Source organism: Phascolarctos cinereus, unplaced genomic scaffold, assembly GCF_003287225.1.
Source record: "Phascolarctos cinereus isolate Bilbo 61053 unplaced genomic scaffold, phaCin_HiC Scaffold_726;HRSCAF=1367, whole genome shotgun sequence".
Taxonomy (NCBI): domain Eukaryota; kingdom Metazoa; phylum Chordata; class Mammalia; order Diprotodontia; family Phascolarctidae; genus Phascolarctos; species Phascolarctos cinereus.
Genome location: NW_027556098.1, coordinates 119,262,920 through 119,288,325, shown reverse-complemented (window position 1 = coordinate 119,288,325; position 25,406 = coordinate 119,262,920). Strand labels below are relative to the sequence as shown.

Genomic DNA, 25,406 nt, shown 5'->3' with positions numbered 1-25,406 from the left:
GGAAACAAAATAAGTATCCATCAATTAGGAAATAACAAAATAAATTATGGCATATGAACTTAATGAAATATAACTCTGCCATAGCAAATGACAAACAGGATGGATTCAGAGAAACCTAGTAAGACTTAGTTTTATCACAAATTGATGGTGAGTGAAATTAGTAGAACCAGGTAATAATTTATACAATGATTATAGTAATGAAAAGAAAAAGAATTTTGAAAGACTTTAGAACTGATAGTAATGCAGTGCCCAGTTCTTCAGAAGATTGATGAAAACCCATGCTTCCTGCTTAGTGGTGATAAGCTAGAAGTTCAGAATGAGACATTTTCAGACATGGTCAGTGTATGAATGTGTTTTGCTTGGCTGTACTTATTTGTCAGTCAGCTAGCATTTATTAAGCACCTACTAAGTGACAAGCACTGTGCTAATTCATTACAAGAATGAGCTTTTCTTTGGGAGTGGAAGTTGGAAAGAGTTGGGGATAGGGAGTGAGCAAGTAGTGGTAGTGATATTAAAAATAAAAAAGAAATTAGTATCTAGGAAGTATTAAAATACCCAGGAGAAACAAATAGGACAAAAAGGTAACAAATAGGATAGTTTTGTTACTGTCATTAAAATTTCATATATATACTTTAAAAAGTTGAATATAATAGAAATTCACAATTTCACATATAATCGCATATGATGTTTAAGTTCATAATAAAGAAAATCTTTAAAATATAGGAAAAGGAAAGGGAACAGATAGCTTCATTATCTGGAGAAATTAAGTTGCACAGTGTTCGGGAGGGAAAAAGAAGTGAAATGTTTCTTGGAATCAAGATTCCACAAATTAAGGTAAATTAGAATGGAAGGTGGAGAATGGGAGATGGGTAAAGCAGCAATTCCTAAACTACATTCTTTCCTGGCTACTTTTCAGAGTAAAAAATGATAATAATAGTTAAGATTCTACCAATAAAAAGAGAATTCTGGGATCAATCAATCAACGAGCATTTATTAAGTGCCTACTTTGGGCCAGACACAAATACAATGAATGAAATAATTCATATTAAGAAGGACTATACATATGTGTGTATGTCTATGTATATACATGTATTTTGTACATATGGAATAAAAAATAAGAAAATATATACTCAATATACACAATAATATATGTGCGTGTGTGTATACACATACATGTATACACACATGTATACACACACATGATAGTTAAATAAAAGGTAATACGGGGGGGCACTAGCAGTTGGGGAGATCAGGAAAGTCTTGATAGGTGGTGCTTAAGCTATCCCAGAAGAAAGAGAGTTATTCAGTGAGGCAGAGGTGAGGAGGGAGTTCATTTCAGGCATGGGAGAGAGCCAGTGCCAAAGTAAGAAGACAAGGTATAAAAAGGAGAGGAATGTCCTGTGTGAGCAACAAAGAGAAAGTAAGTTTGGCTGAGTGATAGAATGTCCAGGGGGAGCAATGCTCAGAGAGGCTGGAAAAATAGGTTGGGTCCAGGTTATAGAAGGCTTTAAAAGACAAACAGAAAAGTTTTATTTTATCCAATGTACAAGATGGAGCTACTGCCTTGGATTAATTAGGAATTCTGTCTTTGATGTTGGCTTTAAGGGAAAGAAGATTGGTGATTGAGATTGGATTGTTACAAAGGAAGAGGCTTATTCCACAATTGATAAATGGTCAAAGGATGTGAACAGACAATTCTCAGATGAAGAAATTAAAACCATCTATAGTCATATGAAAAAATGCTCTAAATCGTTATTGATTAGAGAAATGCAAATCAAAACAACTCTGAGGTACCACATCACACCTATCAGATTGGCCAACATAACAAAACAGGAAAATGATAAATGTTGGAGAAGATGTGGGAAAATGAGAGCACTAATACGTTGTTGGTGGAGTTGTGAAACGATCCAACCATTTTGGAGAACAATTTGGAACTATGCCCAAAGGGCTACTAAAATGTGCATACCCTTTGATCCAGCAGTAGCATTTCTAGGGCTATATCCCAAAGAGATCAAACAAATGGGAAAAGGACCCACATGCACAAAAATATTCATAGCATCTCTTTTTGTGGTGGCAAAGAATTGGAAATTGAGAGGATGCCCATCAATTGGGGAATGGCTGAACAAGTTGTGGTATATGAATGTAATGGAATACTGTAGTGCTATAAGAAATGATGAATAGGCTGACTTCAGAAAAACCTGGAAAGACCTACATGGTCTGATGCTGAGTGAAGTGAGCAAAACCAAGAGGATTTTGTACACAATAACAGCCACGTTACACGATGACTAATGTTGTTAAACTGAACCCTTCTCAGCATTACAAGGATCTCAGACATCTCCAGAGGCCTCAGGTTGGAAAATGCTGTCCACATCCAAAGAAAGAACTATGGAAGTCGAATCGCTGTCACTTGTTTTTACCTTCTGTTGAGTTTTGTTTCTTCTTTCTGGTGGTTCCTCCTATTGGTTTTAATTTTTACTTACAACTTCACTAATGTGAAAATATGTTTAATAGGAATGTAAATGTAAAGCCTATATCAGATTGTGTGCCGTCTTGGGGAGGGTGGGGGAGAGGGAGAAAAATTTTCAATTCAAAAGCATATGGAAGTGATTGTTGATAAATCAAAATAAATTAATAAAATTAAAAAAACAAATTAAGAGGCTTTGTCTCTTCTTAGTGGAGTTGTATTATAGTCAATGTAGGGAGTAAAATACTAAGTTACTTAGTGATTTTTTAAAAAAGGAAAAAGTAAAATAAGGTCTGATGGCAAACCAAACTTAACAATTATAACCTTGACTTGTAATGGTCATATTTCATTAAGTAAAAGAAAATTGCCATTTGTTAGCTATTACAAATTAAGAATATTATTTTTTTAATTAATTAATTTATTTTTATTTTTTAATTTTTTGCTTAGGCAATTGGGGTTAAGTGACTTGCCCAGGATCACACAGCTAGTTAAGTGTCAAGTGTCTAAGGCCAGATTTGAACTCTAGTCCTCCTGACTCCAGGGCTGGAGCTCTAAGCACTGTTCCACCTGGCTGCCCCCAAACTAAGAACTTTAATCAAAGAAAAGGGCTACAATAAAATCTTTTATGCCTTAATTGAATCCAGAAAAGCAAGATTTGCACTATGATTTTAGAAGACCTATTTGCATTGAGAGAGAGAGTTGAAGTCATTTGCGTCAGTCTTAAAAGATGGTTTGCTAAGTCTCTAATAACTAGTATTTAGAAATTTTGTCCAGAGGACCAAATATTTGTCTATCTACTATCTTGCTGTAGTTTACTTTTCATTAAGGCTGTAGTTTTTCACATAAAATCTATGTCTGTGTATAACTTTTATTAGAACTCTCACATAACATAGATATTTAACATTTTGGGAAACAAGTCACTTATTTGGTGATTTCAGGAGGTCTCGAAAGGGAACTTTGTAATAAATACTTTTGAGGGAATCTTAATGGGAGATTTAGGTAATCTTTTCTCTCCCTTCGTACCGTCCTCATTATGCCTTTTGTGAGCCTCTTTCATTACTCTGCCTACCTTCTGAGAGACCAGAACTAAAATGACAGCTTAGGAGTTGCTGTGGTTGTCTATTGCTAGTTTGCTTTTCTAGTTGCTGAATAGCCCAAGAAGGGAAGGAGGGAGTAGAGTGGGGAGAAAAGATGCGTCTATACCAGCCCGCTGCCGGCCTTGCCTTTTTCTGTGCAGCAGTCACACCCTACTTGTGTATCAAGTCCTAGTTAAAGAGAATATGCAAGAAAAGATTGGAGTTGGCAGAAATCTAACATTGCTTTAAGAGGCCTAATGATGAAAAGCAAAAGTGGAGGAAAAGATTCCTATCAGATAAAGAGCAAGAAGATGCTTTCTGATTTTAGTTCCTGAAGGAAATGTAAGAGTTTTTAAAGTTAGTTTTATAGGTAGCATGTTAGAGAAAACTAGAAAGCAATATTTTATGTCTAAATGAGAAAGTGGATCTGTAGCAATAGATAGAGTACTGGACTTGGTGTTAAGAAGACCTGGATTCACATCCAGCTTTAGATACTTAGTAGCTATTAGACCCTAGCAATCACTTATCTTGTTTCCTCATCTGTAAAAATAGGATAATAGCACCTACCTTCCAGTGTTGTTTGAGGATCAAATGAAATAAGATTTGTGAAGTGCTTTTCAAACCTTTATAAATATAAAATTAATTATATATAAATGTAAATACTGGCTATGATTATTCAAACATAGAGTCAGAGACCTAGAACTGGAAGGAATTTCAAAGGCCGTCTAGTCCAAGCCTTTTATTTTACAGATGAGGAATTTGAGACCCAGGGAGGTTGAGTAACTTGTCCGAGATAATTCAGGGAGTAAACTTCAGAGATTGGATTTGAGCCCAGGTCCTCCTGCACTAGGGCCAAGGCTTATTCTACTGTACCACAATAACTCTCTTTTGCCTTATCAGTAAAACTAAAAAAAAAAATTTTTTTTGCTCATGTAAAGGAAGAAATAACTAATGGGATATAAGATTTTGTAATCTTTCCGTCTGTTTCATAATATGCTATCGCTTACTTATTGGTGGAAATTATCTGTTATTAATTCTTTTTTTTTACTGTTAAATTGTAATGACAGGGTTCTGGAAAACCTTGGGAGACACTTGAATGCTGAATAATCAAAATGATTAGAGTCAAAATGTACCTCTTTTGTGCTGATGAACTTTGTTGCTAAGCATCACTGGAGAAGATCTTGAAAGCTGATTTCACCTACTAAAACTTCATGGTGTATAACTTCAGTTGGGTACTCCCTAATGCTCAGCAGTCGCTCTACTGATCTTCAGTCATTTCATATCTCATTCCCCACTGCAACTGTTCAGGTTTTTTGTCTCTCCCCAGCCATATCAACATCCCAATGCCCCCATGCACGCACACCAGGTTATGTAATCTCCTACTTCACTAAGAAGATTGAAGCTACAAACCCCTCACACTTCCCGTCTACATTCTTCAAATCTGTTTGCTTCATACTACTTAGTCATAGAAGAAGAAGAATGCCTATTACTAACTAAAACTAACTCCTCTACTTGTGCCTTTGATTCCATTCCCTCTTGTACAACTTGTTCCAGTAGTCACCTCTTCTCAGTCATATATCTTCAATTTCTCCTTTTATACTGGTTCCTTCCCATCTGCCTGTAAAAATGCTCAGGTCTTCCCATCCCAAAACAGTTCCTGACCCTTCTATCCTATCTTTAAATCAGCTAGGGTTTATTAAACTTTGTGCCAGGCAGTATGGAAGACAATGGGGATACAAAGATTAAAATGAGGTAGTTGGCTGCCCTTGAGGAATTTATCTTCTATTAAGGGATTACTATATGTTCCCAGATAAGTGTTGTGTACAAAATAGATGGGTAGGGGGAGAAGCAACAGTAATAACTGGGAGAATCGGAAAAGGTCTCTTAAAACATTGTACTGGAGCTGAGCTTTAAAGGGATCCGGGAGTTCCAGGAAGTGAAAAGGAGAGCAGTCGAGGCATATGGAACAAACTTCTGCCCCCAAACACCCCAAAAAAGAGAAAAATAAACCCAAAACTTAAGTGCTTTTCCTCAGGACAACCTGAGAGAACTCTATGTAGAATAAAGGGTGGTGACAGTGATGCCAAGAGAGCAAATGGCAAACCATGGCACTTGGAAGTAAAAGGGTGGGTACAGAGAGTCATTTTGAGATTAAGATGTGATTTAGTTTTGACATCAGCAAGGAACACTGTGATAGTACACTGTCTCTCTCCTACATTTTGCTTAGCACTTCGAGTATAAAAAAATTTAATATTTTGCATACATTCTTTGCTTTCAGACTGACTTTTAGAAAAATGAATTGTTCTTTTGCTGTCCCAATGTAGATGCTTGATTTTTTTGTGTGTGTGCTTTGTAATCTCTAATGCAGGTCAGGTCATTAAGAGATGGCAAGTTCCCAAATGAACTTTCAGATTTCAGAGTGCTGTCCAGTCAGGGAACCAGGAGAAGATTGGGCAGTCTACATCACTTGAATAGCTTTAAAAGTAGGCTTGAGAGGTTTGTGTTTTTCTTCCAGGAGACATGAGACTACATTTGCATATCTCAACGCATCTACAGCTGTATATCTGAATTCTCCAACCACATCAAATGTGGTTGGAAAAATAAATTATGTGGTGGTGTTGCTGTGCCCACTCTGCTGTATTCTGTTCTTAGAAAACCCTCTTTCTTCTTACTAGAAGAAAGGAGGGTAGTGCTGAAGAAGTGTTTAGGAAAGGAATTTAAAAAAAAGACAAGAGAAAAAGAAAAAATATAAAAGAACTAGGAAAGAAAGTGCTGTGGTGATGAAATTAGAAGACTTATACACTAACTTTGACTAACTGTCTGACATAAATGAACGATTGTCTTTCAAATCAAGTAAGTTCATTAAATATGTATTGAGCTGTTTTTATGTGCAGTGTGTTATTTTAGGTTATTATAAGGAACACAATGAAATATAAAATAGTCTCTACCCTCAAGAATCTTTTGCACTGTGTTCCCAGGCAATTACTTGAGTTTTAAACTCTTTGTTAAGGTAGAGGTCTGTTTCCAGTGAGGAGAATGTACTGTCCCAAGCTTCAGGGATTTTGTGCAGCTGATTTCAGAGATATTTTTAGGGACCTGTGAATTTTCAGTTCTTCCAAGGTGATATGATCAAGGGCGAGGTGTTTACTCCTTTCTTGGCCTGTGCTCTGGTCTATGAGTGACCATAAGCACTCTTTTCTGCCTTGGACCTGTGAGGAAGATTCTCTCTCCACTGCTACCATAAGCTCCACCATGCCAGCACTCCTTCTTGCCCCAGAACTTCGACTCAGATCCATGCATGGGCAAAGCAAGAGAATCCTGCCTCAGCACTGCAAAGAGATCCTTGCAATCCCCCTCTGATCAGCCGGTGAAGGTCCCCTTCATCTGTGGGCCAAGAGCTCTAGAAGCAGCCGCTCTGGGGCTGCACTGGGACTGGGACTTAGTTTTCCTGTCACTGTGGTCACAGACCTTTTCTCCTGACCTTCTAAATTGTCTTTGATGTTTGTGGGTTGACAAGTCTGAAAACTTCCACAGCTGCCCTTGATTCAGTACCCTGAGGCCTGCTCCAGGTTTGCTGAGGCCTGGTCTTTGTTTGCACATGCTGAACTGTGCTCCTCTCTCAGCCTGGCACAACAGACCTTTCCAATCAATTATCCAGGTTGTCTTGGGCTGGAAATTTGTTTCACTTTGTCTTTTTGTGGGTTCTGCTGCTGTAGCATTTGTTTAGAGCCATTTTTTACAGATATTTAGAGGGGTTTGGGGGAGAGTAAGTAAGTCACTGCTTTTGCTCTGCCTTGGCTCTGCCTCAAGAATCTTAAGATATATAACTTAGAAGTTGGGCAAATAAAGTATCTATATACATGAAAATATTATTAAAAATTCAAGGTTAAAAATAAGTGCTAAAGGAATTGTACAGTCAATATAGGAACAGAAGAAGGACAGATCAGTATCAAATGTAAAGCTTCATGCAGCAGGAGAGATTTGAACTAGGCCTTAAATGATAAGCAGGATTTGTATAGGTGGAGGAAGAATCATTTTCTAGGTTAGAAGAATAGCATTAGAGGCAGTAAAATGTAAGGCATATTTTGGAGACAGTGAGCAACAATTTTGTTGCAATGGAACAAGTGTTCTTAAGCATCCATAAACTTGTTTTCAAAAATATTTTTATGATTATATTTCACTGTAATGGGTGTCCTTTGTAGTCCCATGCATTTCATTATTGTTGTTGTTGTTGTTGTTATACATTTAAAAATTAATTCTGAGAAAGGGTGCAAGACTTAACCAGACTGCCAAAGGGGTCACATGACACACATAAAAAGTTAAGAACCCCTGATGTAGAACATTCATTCCCAGGTGTGAGAAGTGGGAAGTGAAGGTGACAGGGTAAGTTGGGACCAGTTTGTAAAGACTTTTGAATGCCAGGGTAAGGATTTTGGACTTTATTTATAGGCAAGGGATAGCCAGTGGGAAATTTCAGACCAGAGACTGAACTGGTGAAAAGAATGTTTTGGGAAGATCAGTATTGTGTCATTGTAAGTGAAGTGTAGGATGAAGTAGAGGGAGAAGAGACTGAAAGAAGGTAGACTACTTACTTAGGAAGATGTGGTAGTGGTCTAGGCATGAGGTGATAATGGCATGAATGGAAAGCGATGGATATTTGAAAATTATTGTAAATGAAAGAAGGACAGAACTTGGTGAAAGAGAAGTGCAAATTAAAAATGACTGAGATTTTCATCCTAGGTGATTGGGGTAGTGGCACCAGCGGGGAAAAAAAGCAGTTCGGGAAGAGAGAACCCATTTTGCATGAGGAAAATGATGACTTTGATTTGGGTTATCTTAGGTTTGGGTCAAGAATAGGACATCTAATTTAGAAGTATTTGGGAAGCAGTTGGAAGTTTAATAGCTCACATATGTATAGTGTTTTAAGCTTTGCAAATTTCTTTTTATGCATTATCTTGTTTACCACAGCAAGTAGTGAGGTAAGTCCCATTCTACAGATAATCAAACTGCTGATAGAAGAGGTATGCCCACTTAGCACCTGAGGCAGAATTTTAATCCAAGTCTTCCTTCTGCAAGTCTATCATTCTATTCACTGTCCACTATTTTATGTTGCTTGGGATAGAATATAAAGGTAAAGATTTGAAAGTCATCCATTTAAAGATAATAGAGCAGTTGCCGGCTATTGGTATGTATAGGATAACCTAGTAAAAGTATGAGGTGGGATGATGCTTGTCAGTGGAGTTACAAAGAGATAAGAGGCCCTATAAAGAATGGAAAATGCTGGAAAGAACACCCAGAATCAGCTAATTGTGTAGAGGAACCAGGATAATAGCCCACCAGGAGAGTATTAAATGTAAGAAAAGTGAGCTGGAAAGAGACAGAATATGTTGATGAAGATAGGAAGTCCTGTTTCCTTTAAGGTTATTAGAAATGAGTCACATCAGGGGCATACTACTTAAGATTCTAGGAATTTATTTATACTGGCTTAGGTCTAAATAGACTTGGAACAAGCTGATCTGTTTCCTGTAAAGACACAATATTAAAAGGATTCCTTTTTTGTCCATTATTCCTCCAATCCATTTTCTTATCCTGAAGATTGAAGGATATATATTGTTGAAGTCATGCTCACTTAAGGTTTAGGAAGAGGCTTTTGCTCTCCTGCTAAGTAATGGGACTCTTCATCTAAAGATTAAAAAAATAAAATTGGGTCAAACGAGGCCTAGTTGTAAAACAATCCCCATAACGATAAGAAGCCTGCAAGCCTACAAACAGATCGTGTGAGTAGTTGGAGCCAACTTAAGATAATCTTCTGATTTCTTTGCACACTTTTCCAGGAGTAAATTGGTGGTTATTTTGGACACATTTGAGGCTATACAGTAGGTTGACCAACACACAGAACGACACACAAAACCTTATCAGTCAAAAAGCAATTTGTTAAGTGTCTTCTGTGTACCAAATACTGTGCTATGTGGTGCGAATACAAACACAAAAATTAAATAACCCCCCTTTTTAGGAGCTAATAACAGGTCTGTCCCCAGAAGATCTCCCCAAAGCTCAACTTATACTTCCATTTAAATCTCATAGAATCACAAAATCTGAGTTGAAAGGGACTTTGGGATTTTTCTTAATCCTATTCCTAACTATATTACAATAGAATCTTCTTTACATCATTCAGTCAGTAACCTTTTATCAATCACCTACTATGTGCTAGGCATTGGGCTAGGTGCTGGAGGTACAGAGATAAAATGAAAAGCAGTCCCTGCCTTTAAGGAGCTTATATCTAGCTGGAAGAGACAACATACACATACATAGGTAGATACAAAATAGATCTGGGTGATTTTTAAAGGGTATCTCTAGAAGCTAAGGGCATCAGGAAAGGTTTCAGATAGAAAGTGGCACTTGAGCTGAGTCTTAAAGAAAACTAGAGATTCTTATCTACACAGGTGAAGAGAGGAATGAATTCTAGGCTTGGAGGACAGCAGTGCACAGGCATGGAGAACAACAGCCAGTGCTGAGGCTTGAAGGAAGGAAATTAAATATCATGTTTTTAAGGAATAGCAAGAAGATAATTTTGCCTTGACTGTGCATGGAGGCAAATAATATAAGAAGGTAACTTGGTTTCAAGTTAAGAAGGGCTTTAAATGCCAAGCAAATAGTTTACATTTTATCTTCCAGGTATTAGGAAGACACTGGAGTTTATTGGGTAGGGGATTGACATGGTCAGATTCGTGCTTTAAGAAAATCACTGGCAGCTATGTGAAGCATTGATTGGATAGAGGAGCAGAAGACTAGTTATGAGGTTATCTATGATGATAGTTCAGGCAAGAGGTGATGAAGGCCTCAATTAGGGTGGTGGCTTTGTGAGTAGAAAGGAAGGGTGAGAGAGGTTGTGGAGGTGAAAACAATATTTAGCAACTTAGTGGATGTTTGAGAAGTGAGAGGTTGAAGATTATACCAGTATTGTGAACCTGGGTGACTGGAAGAATGATATCAATCTTGACAGAAATAGGAAAATTTGGAGAGGGATCATTATGGATGGAAAGATAATGAATTCAGTTTTGCACTTGTTGAGTTTGACATATCTAAGATGCTTAGCTTGAAATGTTCTCTAGTTAGTATGTAGTGCAGGACTAGAACTCCACAAAATAGAACTGGAAATGTAGATCTGAGAAAAAGAATAGAGAGCAAGATGGCCCAGGACAGGGCCTTGATGTACACCCATAATTTTGTGCTATGATAGATGATCCACCAAAAAAGACTTGAGGATTGGTCACACAAGTAGGAGGAGAACAAGGAGAGAGCAGTGTCACAAATACCAGAGATGAGAAGATAGACATCTGTGAAGAGAGGGTAGCTAGTGGTATCGAATACCATAGAGTCCAAGAATAAGGATTGAGAAAGGCCATCAGATTTGGCAATTAAGAGATTATTTTTGACTTTCAAAAGGGCAATTTCCAATTGAGGGCTAGTGTCATAAGCCAGGTTAAGAGAGTTTAGAAGAGTTAGGTAGCAAATGCAGACAGTGTTTTCAGGGATTTTGATGGATGAGGAGAGGAGAGATATAGGATAATAGCTTAGGATGGTTGGGTCTATGAGGGTTTTTAAGGATAGGGAGAACATAGGTGTATTTGTAGTAGACTAAAGTAGACTTTAGTAGATTAGAGATTGGTGAGAAAGTACATATGGTGGAGTCATCAAACTGTTGCCCAGTTGGAACTGTTTCATTCTGTAGAATGCTGTCTAGTAACATTCTTACCAATTAAGAACACTAATTTTTTGTGGAATTTCAATAGTTTATCAAATTTAGAGCTAGAAAGGATCTTGGAAATCATCTAATTCAACCCCCTCATTTTTTAGATCAGAAATCTAAAGCCCTGGGAGGTCAAGTGTCTCTCCTAAGGACACATAGCTAGTAAGTAACAAAACCATGTTTTGAAACCCAGGGCATTCAAAGTTTCTAAGCAGGAATTATGATAGATTGGTTTTTCTAAACTTAGCACAGAGAAAGAAGTTAAAGACCTGAATAGAACTTGAGAAAAATTAAGGGATGATAGATGTCTAGTGACTACTGAATGGAAACAAAAAAAGTTTGTACATTTCTCAGCTCTGCATGGCATTTTTACAAAAATTGGCTATGTATTTAGGCATTAGAAAACCTTATAAAAGCATAAATACCAAACACAGCCTTTACTGACCACAGTACAATAAATTATATTTAGTAAAGGGCCTTTGAAGAAAAAGTTGAAAATTAATTGAAACTGAATAACAGCCTTAAAGAACAAATCATAGAAATAATAGAAAATGCTGTCAAAGAAAATGACAGTGAAACAACATACTAGAATTTCTGAGATTAGGGAAATTTTTATATCTTTCCAACCAAAGAAAGAACAAATCAACAAATGGGTTTAAAAAAAGAAAACTTGAAAAGCAGTAAAGCCAAAATTTCCAAAATTCAAAGACACCAAAATAGAAATACTGAAAATGAAAGTAGAGCTTAACAAAATTGAAAGAAAAAATTGAATTAATAAGTTAACTAAACTGATTTTTTAAAAAACCTAATAACATATATATATGTAATTTCAAATATATGTGTATATTTAGCTAGAGATGGGAGGCAGAATATAGATATAAAGAATGGTAGAAGGCTAGGTTAGATAAGGATAATGTATAGACCACAAGCCTCATTCAGGAAAACCTGGGTTGTAATTAGTCTGTCCTTTCATACTGACTGGCATTGTGATCCTGGGAGCAAGGTCCCAGGCCATTCTCTTTGTTAATGAGGTACAGACCTGATGTTGATCTGCATTGGTAAAAGAAGTTTTCTCCCTTTGAGTTTTTTATATTAGTTAAATAAAATCCACTTGGTTGGACCATCCAGTGCATGAAGGGTAGTGATATATTTATTTGAAATCTGATTGGAGCCAAATTGCAAAGAGCTTAGTTTGTGTTTAATCCTAGAGGTATTTGGGAGTCATTAGAATTTACTGGGCAGGAGAATGACATGGGCTTGTGCTTTAGGATTATCATTTGGGCAGCTTTATGAAAGATGGATTTGAAAGAGGAGAGACTTAAGTAGGGGAGACCAAGTAGAGGATTATTACATTAGTTTGGGCAAAAAATAATGAGGCCCTGAATTGTTAGTGCTTAATGGAGGAAAGGGAGGTAGATGTGAGGAATTTTGTAGAAGTAGATATCAAGTTTGACATGTCCAGTAATCCAATATGGGTAATACAGGATAGAACTCAGAAGAAAGGTTAGGGCTGGATATAGAGAAGATGATCCAGAGATCATCTTTATAGAGATGATAATTAAATTTGTGGGAACTGATGAAATAATGTAGAGGAAGAAAAGAGGAGGACCTAGGACAGAATTTTGGAGTACATCTTCAATTATGGAGTGGAATTTTTTTAAAATTTATTTTGATTTATCAGCAACACTTCCATAAGCTTTTGAGTTTTAAATTTTTCTCTCCTTCCCTTCCCACCTCCCTCCCCAAGACAGCATGCAATTTGATATAGGCTGTACATATACATTCCTATTAGATGTATTTTCACATTAGTGATGTTGTAAGGAAGAATTAAAATCAATAGGAGGAACCACCAGAAAGAGGAAACAGAATACAACAGAAGGAAAAAAAATAGCAAATAGTATGCTTCAATCTGCAGTCAAACTCCATAGTTCTTTCTTTGGATGTGGATAACATTTTCCATCATGAGACTTTTGGTGATCTTTGCGTTGCTGAGAAGGGCTAAGTCTGTGAAAGTCAGTCATCACACAGTGTGGCTCTTACTGTGTACAATGTTCTCCTGGTTCTGCTCACTTCACTCAGCGTCAGACCATACAAGTCTTTCCAGGTTTTTCTGAAGTCTGCCTGCTCATCATTGCACAATAGGATTGGCTTTGTATGTGCAAAACCTTTTCAATTTAATGTAATCAAAGTTATCCATTTTGCATTTTGTAATGTTCTCTATCTGCTGTTTGGTCATGAATTCTTCTGTTCTCCATAAATATGATGGGTAAACTATTCCTTGTTCTCCCAGATTTCTTATAGTGTCAGCCTTTATATCTAAATCATGAACCCATTTTGACTTTATTTTGGTATATGGCATATTTGTGATAATGTGGCAAAAGAGTGATCAGATAGGTGGCAAGAGAAGCAACAGAAAATTGTCAAGACACAGAGGACAGTATTTAGGAGAGGTGGTTAGTGTCAAAAGCTTCAGAGAAGTCAAGAAGCAAGATGACTGAGAAAAGGCCATTGAATTTGACAGATAGATAGATCTTGGTGATTTTGGAGAAAATAGTCTCCAGTGATGAGGTTGGAAACAAAATTGCAAGATTTCAAGAAGTGAATGAAAGGACAAAAAGTGGCGACAGTGAAGGTAGACAGCTTTTTCTGGGATTTGTCTGTGAAAAGGCTGAAAGAGATTTAGGATAATAATTGAGGGAGCCTGGTTTTGCTATTCTGTGTACTGTAGCCTGTCATATTTTTGTATAGATAAGGCTTTTCTTCTTTCTATAACCTCCTTAGAGAGGCTTGAGTCATAATCCAACTACCCAGTAAATATACTTGTTTTACTACAACCATGCCAGGATTAAATTTTATCATCTTTTATTTTGTCAGTTTGATGAGTGTCAAATGGAATCTGAGTTGTTTAAACTTCATTTTTCTGATCATTAGAAATCATGGACATTTCTTCATGTGGTGATGGATAACTTTTGTTTCTTTTTTGAGAACTGCCTGTTCACATCCTTTTTCCACTTATCTTGTGATAAATTTAAGTCATTTCCTTATTAATTTTGGACATCAACCTTATATAAGAAGTGTAGATGCAGACATTTATTTCCCTTAAATCACACAGCTTGTTAAAAATTTATAATTGTGAAAAATAGAATCCTTTGTATTCTAGGGCTTTTAAAAATATTTAAATTGTTGATCCATTTGGCAAGAATCAGCATTTTAATCCAGCTCTATCATTAATTAACTGTGTAACATGAACAAGTAAGCCTCAGTTTCCACGTGTATAAAGTGAGAATGGTGGACTATGTGATCTCTAATGTCCCTTCCAGAATTTACATTCTTTTATCTTATAATTCTTAGTCATTCAGTAATGTCTTCGTATTCCACGCTTGCAAATTATGTGAAATGTAGTATAAACTAGTAGAGAAAATGACTAAAAGGAGTAGAACAAGAGATAGTAAAGGAGAATTCAGGGAGAATTTTTAGTTTCCTGATCTAAGTCATATCAAAATCATTTATTAACATACAAATGTAATAGTCTGAATTTCCATTTCATCTAAAGTTATACCTGGACTGGGAAGCACCTGCTAATACTTGGTAAAGAAATTAATTTAGAGAATGACTCAACCTATGGCAGGTTAGGGGATTGGGGAGTAAATCAGGATAGTTGTAAAAAAACAAAAATCTACAATCCAAACCTCTCCTCTTAGGCTTCTCCCCACCCGTATCCCTGGACAAACCTTCACGCATCAGGAAATCCTCCAGGCATGAGTTTTAATGGTGTGAAATGCGACCAGCTGGCACTAGACAATGAGTTTTGGAGGGGGGGGGTCTGATTTCCTCCCTTTTGAAACTTTATTAAGATAGGAATTTGCCATTCAACTGCAGGGGGAAAAAAAGGATTAGAAAAAGAATTTCTTAATTGTGTTTGAACCCTTTTCTTGAGGGAAGGAATGTGGTTGTCCAAAACTTTTCTTCACATCATATTTAATTTAATGGTTTGGAAATCGTGTTCTGAGTTGAAAATCTATATAGTTAATGGAAATTTTATAGTGAGGGTTAACCACTTAGCCTCTTCTTATATCGTCATAGAATGCAATTGAGGATTAATGTTTTAAAAGTGTATGTCTAAGAAATAATTTGGATTTAATCTCGCATTTTGAAATGGATTTTTTAAAAACCATTGTATTTTGTTTCAATAAGTTTGTTAACAAATTATCAGCTATCTCTCCTATTCCTTAGTGTTAGCCTTAGGTGGGTTAATATCCTTTCATCCATTTTATTTCTAATATATCAGTGGCACAAAGGAGGATGCACATAAAATTGGACTGCAGATTGGTTACTTGTTGATTTAGAGTGTAATCACATTCATCCTATTTAATTCCTCATCTTTCTTTCATGCAGCAGTTTGCTTTTATTTGTCAGCGAAAAATAATCCTAATTTGATGACTGGTAAAATTTATAAGTAGTGTAGATGCTATGCCTGTATTATGGGAAAGGAAAGTTACAAGATTTGAAATAAACAATTCTAAAGCCTTTGAAATAGGCACTTAAGAATCTTCACAAGAGGGGCAGCTGGATGGTGCAGTGGATAGAGCACCAGCCCTGAAGTCAGGAGGACCTGAGTTCAAATTTGGCCTCAGACCAAACATTTGACACTTACTAACTGTAGGACCCTGGGCAAGTCACTTAACCCCAATTGCCTTTTAAAAAAATCTTCATAAGAGTTATCCATACCTTCTATTTAACCTGCTTTTTCTCAGGCTTCAGCATCTACTATTCAATATACAAAGATACCATTTTTTAACTCTGTTTTATTGTTTTTTGTTGTTTGTTTTTGGTGAGACAGTTGGGGTTAAGTGACTTGCCCAGGGTCACACAGCTAGTATCAAGTGTCTGAGGTCAGATTTGACCTTAGGTCCTCCTGACTCCAAGGCTAGTGTTCTATCCATTGGGCCATCTATTGTTTTGTTTTTATTGCAGCATTCCTTTTACTTTACATTGTAGAATTTTAGAAGCATTTTGTTTCAGGAACATTTGGAGCTAAATTTATTTTTGTGGGTTAACTTGAATCTATTGTTTCCATGAGAAAACATCATTTAGGTTTGAAATACGTCAAATCTGTGAAGTGCAAGCTGTTTGTAAATTAGGGGACTCATTATATTCAGTATTCAGCAGAAATTAAGCATCTGCTTTGTTTATTACACTGTGATCAATCTAGGCTAGTTGTAATTCAGTTTAGGTATGGGTAAATTTTACTTCTTTGCTTTCATTTCCTTCAGAGTTGAAATGATAATGCTTATAGATCAACTTTATCTTGCTATCATCCAGAGTAGTGATTTTCATATGTGATGCCTCTGCCCACCCAGTTACTGTCTGAGTGGGTCCACTATAAATGTATATTACACAACTTCGACTGGGCTCTCACAGCTGCTAGAAAATCATTCTGTATATTTGAGGGATTTTGCAATGGTGCAAAATCTTTGGCAACACATTGGATATGGCGAGGGGGTGTATGAAAAAGAGAGACAGAGAGGGTAATATGTATTTTTTAATATATATTTTGATAATATGCAAAACTACTGATTATTTGTGTGGATTATATTTTATGTTCTGTAACTTGGCTGAAATTTTTTTCAGTTAACTCTCAGGGGTTCTCTATATAAACCATTATATCATTTCAAGAATGATAGCTTTGGGGCAGCTAGGTGGTGCCCTTGGAGTTAGGAGGACCTGAGTTCAAATTAGGCCTTGGACACTTGACATTTATTAGCTTTGATTGCCTCACCAAAAAGAAAAAATGAAAAAAAAATTACGAAGGAAGAGTGATATCTTTGTTTATTCTTTGCCTATGATTATTTCCCCCATTTCTTTTTGTTGTCTTCACATAACTAGCATTTCTAGAAGTATATCAAATAGTAGACATCCTTGCTTTACCCTGATCTTATTGGAACAAATTCTGGATTATTCCTATTCCATATAATGCTGAATTTTTTTAATTTTATTTTAATTAATATATTTTTATTTATCAACAGTCATTTCCGTAAGCTTTTGAGTTTTAAGTTTTTCTCCTCCTCCCTCCCCAAGACGGTGTTCAATCTGATATAGGCTGTACATATACATTCCTATTAAGCATATTTTCACATTAGTAATGTTGTAAGTAAGAATTAGAACCAATAGGAGGAACCACCAGAAAGAGGAAACAAAATACAACAGAAGAAAAAAAAAGAGCAAATAGTATGCTTCGATCTGCATTCAACTCCATAGTTCTTTCTTTGGATGTGGATAGCATTTTCCATCATGAGGCCTTTGGAGAGATCTTAGATCCTTTTATTGCTGAGAAGGGTTAAGTCTATCAATATTATTTATTGTACAGCATGGCTGTTGCTGTGTACAGTGTTCTCCTGGTTCTGCTCACTTTATTCAGCATTAGAGCATACAAGTTTTTCCAGGTTTTTCTGAAGTCTGCCTGTTCATCATTTCTTATAGCACAATAGTATTCCATTACTTACATTCATATACTACAATTTGTTCAGCCATTCCCCAATTGATGAGCATCCTCTCAATTTCCAATTCTTTGCCACCACAAAAAGAGCTGCTATGAATATTTTTGTACATGTGGTTTCCTTTTCCATTTGTATGATCTCTTTGGGATACAGCCCTAGAAGTGCTATTGCTGGCTAGGCACATTTTTATAGCCCTTTGGGCATAGTTCTGAATTGCTCTCCAAGATGGTTCAATCAGTTCACAACTCCACCATCAATGCATTAGTGTTCCAATTTTCCCATATCTTTTCCAACATTTATCATTTTCCTGTTTTGTCATGTTGGCCAATCTGATAGGTGTGATGTGGTACCTCAGAGTTGTTTTGATTTGCATTTCTCTAATCAATAGTTATTTAGAGCATTTTTTCATATGACTATAGATGGCTTTAATTTCTTCATCAGGAAACTGCTTGTTCAATATCTTTTGACCATTTATCATATATTCTGAATTTTTATTTTAAATTGATACTATTCAACTTATTACTGAAAAATCTATTTATCCTATATTTTTTAGTATTTTTAACAGAAATAGATGCAGTATTTTGTCAAAAATTTTTCTAAATCCATTGGTAGTCCAGTGGTTGGGTTTTTGTTGTTCTTATTCTAATTTTTTATATTTATCATTTTTTAATATTGAGCCAACTCTTCATTGCTGGTATGAATCCAGCCTGGTTATACTGTATTATTTTTTTCTCTTGTTTTTATAGTCTCTTTGTTACTATTCTTTTATTTAAAATTTTCGTGTTATTATTCATTCACTTGGCTTTCTAAAAATTCCTTTAAAACAAGGAAGTCATTCATTGACATGAAACTTTTTTTAAAATTTTAGCATTTGAGTTAACTTAAGAATGTATTCTGGGTTTTTCTTTTAAATTATAGAAGATTTTTCATTATACTGTTTGATCAAAATTTTCTTGATCTGTCCTTTGAGTTTCTCCTTCAAAAAGCCCCCACGAATTCCATCACTATTCTCTCTGTGACCTGTGGTCCAAATATCTAATGAATGCATTCAATTAATTTATGAATTCATGCTGTTGTTGAAGCTCATGTAATTAATAGAGGAAAAATTGACTACTGTCAAAATACAGCTCAATCTGAAAAAAAATCCCAAACCTCTAATTAGAAGCCCCATTTTAAAAATTAGATCATTTGGTAAAATAACTAGTTATTTTGAAATTCATTTCCAAAAAAATTGTATGGAAAAGAAAAATAATAAGTATAGAGATAAGTCTTATAAACATTTATTTTACTATCAGTTTTTTCCTCAAGATAGAAATCATATTTGTCTATGCTTTAAAGCTGATTTAGTTATACTGGTTAATATATCAATATTTGAAACAGATGAAATAGATAATAGGCCTTCTTATTTTAAAATGTGCCATGATTATTTTAATCTTTTGGCTACATTTGCTCTGATTTGCTACATTTTAAAATTAACTTGATTTTCTTCTTCTCTTTCATCAGATTGATGTCATTTTATTTTGTCAAACTGGCAATGTAATTCTTTTTTGCCATATTTTATGTTAATATAAAGACAATAGAAAATTTTTTGCTTGTTTTGAATTACTTTAATTGTATAAGTACTTTTTATAACATAAGAATAAAAGGAGATTTAGAATTCTCAGACTATATTCTATCATATACTTTAGCATCTCATGCTAGTTTAAAAAAATCTAGCATTTCAATGTAACATCCATCTGATTTGGTTAAATGGTTAGCTATAACTGCTTCCTGTGGTAAACTTTTTTTAAAAGAAGAGATAATTGTTTATTTTTTAAAGTAATTTCAGAAGTAAAAAAACTTTGGTATGTTTTGTTTTAATGGAAATATATCATTTGTCAGGCCTTAGCAGCAATAGAGTAGGCAGAATTAGAGATCCCAGCAGAATAGATACTGGCATGGGCAATGGCAGACCTAGTCTAACTCCCTGCTTACTGTAATCCAGAACTATTTGGTCCTTCTACATTGCTTCCTGTAGGACATCCAGTGGTCATTAGACAGCTCCTCCCTAGGGAGCAATTAGAGGACCAAAGGGTGGCATTCTTGGAAGGTGGCTTACTCTCAGGCAGAAAGGAAAAGGTAACAAATGTCTACCCTGTTTCAACAAAAGTAGGGTGACAGTCCCTCAAAGGGAGAAAAGACTTGTTTTTCCTTCCCCCTCCCTTATCCCCAAGGGGCTTTCAGGAAGGGAAGTGGGCCAACCAACACTAACTGAGTACAGGGCAGTTCTGCTAATCTATCAGTAACTTTACAAGAAGCATCATGTTTAATGTAGCCCTGTTGTTCCTGATACTTTTGTGGCTCAAGTTCACATTTTTACGTTGAGAGATCCATTGTGAACTACAAAGGTTTGGCATCACCTACCACGCAGACCAGATTGTTTAGATTTAAGACTCATTCCTTTTCCAAGGTTGGGCAAAGTTTTGGTTTTTTGGTCTTCTTTCTCCTGTCACCCCTTCAGGGGATTATTAAATTGTTTTGTTGTGCTTTGCTTTAGCTTTCTTTCTGAATTTTTTTTTCCTTGTTTAGTGATACTTATATTAGACTTCTTGCATCTGAGAGTTCAGAGTTGACCAGTAATAACTCTAAAGTCATTTAGGTGATAGAAGGTCTTACTAGAACGAGGGTGTCAAATTCATGGTCCCCAGTACTCTTGAGTGCAGCCCAAACCAAATAAAAATGTAATTGAGAAATATTTAACCAAATAAATAAAAATGCAGTAAAACATACGTAATGTTAATTTTTGGTTTTCTTAATCATTATGCTGCCTGCAAGGATCCGAGATCTGATGTGTTTCATTTTGATTCTGACAACACTGCTCTAGAAGAACTTAAACACCTTACTTACCATCAAGTAATTACGGTATAGTGGGAGCAGTATCCTAACTCCATTCCCTACTCCCATGCAAGTTTTGTTTTTGTTCGGTTGTTTTCAGTTGTGTCCAACTCTTTGTGACCCTCTTTGGGGTTTTCTTGGCAAAGATACTGGAGTGATTTGCAGTTTCCTTTTCCAGCTCATTTTGCTGCCCCATTCCACGCAAGTTAGTTTTTGTTTTGCTTGTCTCAAGGCACTAAAGGTTGTGGCTTTTGACATCACTTCCTGGTTGTACTAGTATAAAACAACCATGAGAAATTCTTGCCTGATTTGGAGAACTGGCTGGCTGACCACAACAAGCATCTTAAGAGACAGAATGGCTTCACTTAGCTAAGTCAGATCAGAGTGTCATCTCCTTGAATGTCCTCTGCTTGCTATAGCTAAGTAAATCTCCTTTTGTTAAACTGTTGATTAATTTACAAGTGTATCATTTCATCCCGATATTGAACCTAAACCACCAGGGTACTAGCCTAAGTCACTGTAATCTGGTATAAAATGATATATAACAGAAATTCACAATTTCATATCATCCTCTTTTTTCTTCTTGTATGTGTGAATATTTGTGGGTTTTTTTATGATTAAATTCATTAAAAAAAAAACCAAAATGAATAAGTGTGAATTCCTAGGTAATTACTGTTCTTGAGAGTTCATAAGTTTGTTGAAATTGGGGGGACATTTCTCTAAATGTTTTTTGAGTGTTTTGGAGACTTTGGAGAAGCACATTTTTTGTGTGGGCTAGGGAAAACTGTTTTCCAAGGGTTCCTTCAAATTGAATGATAATTTTGTCAGTGACTAATCTCAACTTCAGTGGAACTACCACTTCTTGGTAGAGAAGAGGTAAACTATAGTAGTAGGATAGCAATAGCTGATGGCTAGCATTTATATTGTGTTTAAAGATTTGAAAAAGGCTTTTATATCTGGTAATCTCATTTGGTCCTCAGAACTCTTTGAGATAATGCTGTTATATTATCCCCATTTTAGAGATGGAGAAACTAAAGCTGAAGTGAAATGGCTTACTTAGGATGATATAGCTAAACAAGAATCTGAGCCAGGATTTGAATCCCCCTATTCCTGACTTCCAGGTCCATCATTCTATTTCGACTGTACCGCCTGGCCTCTGAGGCGTTCATTTTCAGACACGTGTGGTGGTTTAGTTGGTTGTTGGTGAATTTACCAGTAATTACCAGGGAAAAAAATGTGACATGTGGGGTTACTTATGTTAAAGTCATTAAGACCATTTTTAGGGGCAGCTAGGTGGCATGGTGGATAGAGCACCAGCCCTGGAGTCAGGAGGACCTGAGTTCAAATCTGTCCTCACACACATAACACTCACTAACTGTGTGACTTTGGGTGAGTCACTTAACCCAATTGCCTCACCAAAAAAAAAAAGACCATTTTTATAGTTAGTATAAAATTTGTAAGCTTTGGCAAATTCTATCAATTAACAAATATTTGTTGAGTGCCTTCACTATTTAAAAAGCACTGTGAATGAGATATGTATGTGTGTGTGTATATGGCCTGGTTTTGTAATTAATATTTAAGCAAAATGAGGACTTGAGAGATTGTTTTTAAGTATTGAGAAATGTGTTTTCCTTTCAGATCTATCAAGGAATCGCCTCTCAGAAATTCCTGCAGAAGCATGCCACTTTGTTTCCCTTGAGAGTCTCAACTTGTATCAAAACTGTATTCGGTATATCCCAGAGGCAATTCTGAATCTACAAGCATTAACATTTCTAAATATCAGGTAAGTGTAATAGACTTTTTATCAGTTGTATCACTTTATACTTCTGTTGTAGATTTTCATCTTATAAATCTGTCTTTACTTAATACTATGTTTATGTCACCTGTGTGTACATCATCTTGTGTGTATTAGCAGTACTTCCTGATCTTTCCTGGTTTTCCCTTTTTTTGTCCAGTCAGTATTTAAGCAATAGATTTTTATATTTTTCTCTTCTCACAATTGACATCAAATGGTCTTAATACTCCTAAATGGTCACCATATTATTTTTTAAAATATATTTCATCAACTAGAAAGAGGTTTGAGATTATAGCTCTCTTATCTATATATGTAGCTTGATTCTTATTTACCTTTGGATGTGAAGATTAACATACACAAGAAATTCTGCTAGATAATAAGGATGTATAAGATGGTGCCTGTTTTTATGATTAATAGGCATATAGAAGGAACTTAAAATTAACCACTTTTCAACTTCTGGACTTAGAAATTTAAAGTCATATTAATATTACAGGATTTCTTTTTTTGTTCCTTTAAAAAATAAAGAGAGATAGCATGGCACGATGGCTAGAGAATCATCCTCAAAACCAAGAAAATTTGGGTTCATATATTGCCTCTAACCAATACTGGCAGTGTGGCCTTAGGCAAGTCAACCTCTCAGTGCTCTAGGCAAAACTCTAAGACTATAAGTTGCATAAAAATGCTAGCCTGGATTGGCTAAAGGAATTTCCTTACCTGGGAGTTCCCTATCCTAATGAAATCATAAGTTGAGGCCCTATCCCTGTATACAGCACTAAACATCAATATGGTCAGTTAAACTTGTTTGGCAACTGTTTATTTACATAAAGGAATTTCATTGCATAAAATATCATAATTTTTCTGCTTTTTAAAAACTTTACATTATTTAATACAGGTCCTTGCAAGTTTCTTTATATTCCTAATTTTTTTATTAATTAATTTATTTTGATTCATCAACAATCATTTCCATAAGCTTTTGAGTTTTAAATTTTTCTTCCCATTCCTCCCCAAGACGGTGTGCATTCTGATATAGGCTGTACGTATACATTCCTATTAAACATATTTTCACATTAGTGATGTTGTAAGGAAGAATTAGAACCAATAGGAAGAACCACAAGAAAGAGGAAACAAAACAAGACAGAAGGGAAAAAAAAAGAGCAAATAGTATGCTTCGATCTGCATTCAGACCCCATAGTTCTTTCTGTGGATGTGGATAACATTTTCCATCATGAGACTTTGGAGATGTGTCAGATCTTTGCATTGCTGAGAAGGGCTAAGTCTATCAATATTAGTCATCACACAACGTGGCTGTTACTGTGTACAGTGTTCTCCTGGTTCTGCTCATTTCACTCGGCATTAGTCCATAGAAGTCTTTCCAGGTTTTTCTTAAGTCTGCCCGCTCATCATTTCTTATAGCACAATAGTATTCCATTACATTCATATATCACAACTTGTTCAAGCATTCGCCAATTGATGGGCATCCCCTCAATTTCCAATTCTTTGCCACCACAAAAAGAATCGCTATAAATATTTTTGTATATGTGGGCCCTTTTCCCATTTATATGATCTCTTTGGGTTACAACCCTAGAAATGCGGTTGCTGGGTCAAAGGGTATGCACATTTTTATAGCCCTTTGGGCATAGTTCCACATTGCTCTCCCAAATGGTTGGATCAGTTCACAACTCCACCAACAATTCATTAGTCTTCCCATTTTCCCACATCTTCTCCAACATTTATCATTTTCCTGTTTTGTCATGTTGGCCAATCTGATAGGTGTGATAGGTGTGATGTTTTGATTTGCATTTCTCTAAACAGCATTTTTTAGTATAACTATAGATGGCTTTAATTTCTTCATCTGAAAACTGCCTGTTCATATCCTTTGACCATTTATCAATTGGGGAATGACTTTGTTCTTATAAATTTGACTTAATTCTCTATATATTTTAGAAATGAGGCCCTTATCAGAGATACTGGTTGTAAAAAATTTTCCCAGTTTTTACTTCCCTCCTCATCTTGTGCATTGGCTTTGTTTGTGCAAAAACTTTTCAATTTAATGTAATCAAAATTATCCATTTTGCATTTCATAATGTTCTCTATTTCCTATTTGGTTATGAATTCTTCTGTTCTCCATAAATCTCATAGGTAAACTATTCCTTGCTCTCCCAGTTGCCTATAGTATCAGCCTTTATATCTAAATCATGAACCTATTTAGACTTTATTTTAGTATATGATGTGAGATTTTGGTCTATGCCTAGTTTCTGCCATACTCTTTTTCAGTTTTCCCAGCAGTTTTTTTCAAAGAGTGGGTTCTTATCCTGGAAGCTGGGGTCTTTGGGTTTATCAAATAATAGATTACTATGGTCATTGACTACTGTGTCTTGCATATTTAACCTATTCCACTGATCTACCACTCTGTTTCTTAGCCAGTACCAAGCAGTTTTGGTGATTGTTGCTTTATAATACAATTTAAGATCTGGAATTGCTAGGCCACCTTCCTCTGCATTTCTTTTCATTAGTTCCCTTGATATTCTGGACTTTTTGTTCTTCCAAATGAATCTTGTTATTATTTTTTCTAACTTTATAAAATAATTTTTTGGTAGTTTGATTGGTGTGGCACTGAAAAAGTAAATTAGCTTAGATAGAATTGTCATTTTTATCATATTACCTCAGCCTACCCATGAGCAACTGAATATATTCCTAATATTTATTAAGATACACTTTATCTTAGCCAGCATAGTGTAGTAGATAGAGAGCTCAACACAGAGAGCCTTAGGTTTGTGTCCTGCCACTGAGACATGCTGGCTAACCTTGGTAAAGTCACCTAACCTCTCATTGCCAGACTGTAAGATGTAGAGAAAGTAGCAATTGCCTCTCACAGGACAAGCAAGCCAGCTTAGCTGAAGCAGCAAAGACACACTGAGGAAGAGATAAGAGGTAGCATATGCCAAGAGAA

The 25,406-nt window shown here is 35.8% G+C and overlaps 1 protein-coding gene across 1 annotated transcript in view; it reads left to right on the top strand.

Moving 5' to 3' along the window:
• Positions 1–25,406, top strand: part of LRCH3 (leucine rich repeats and calponin homology domain containing 3) — a 154,297-nt gene that overhangs the window by 41,933 nt on the left and 86,958 nt on the right. Inside the window, 1 exon segment of the mRNA XM_020986024.2 lies at positions 22,300–22,444. Coding sequence (XP_020841683.1) covers positions 22,300–22,444 — 145 coding nt within the window.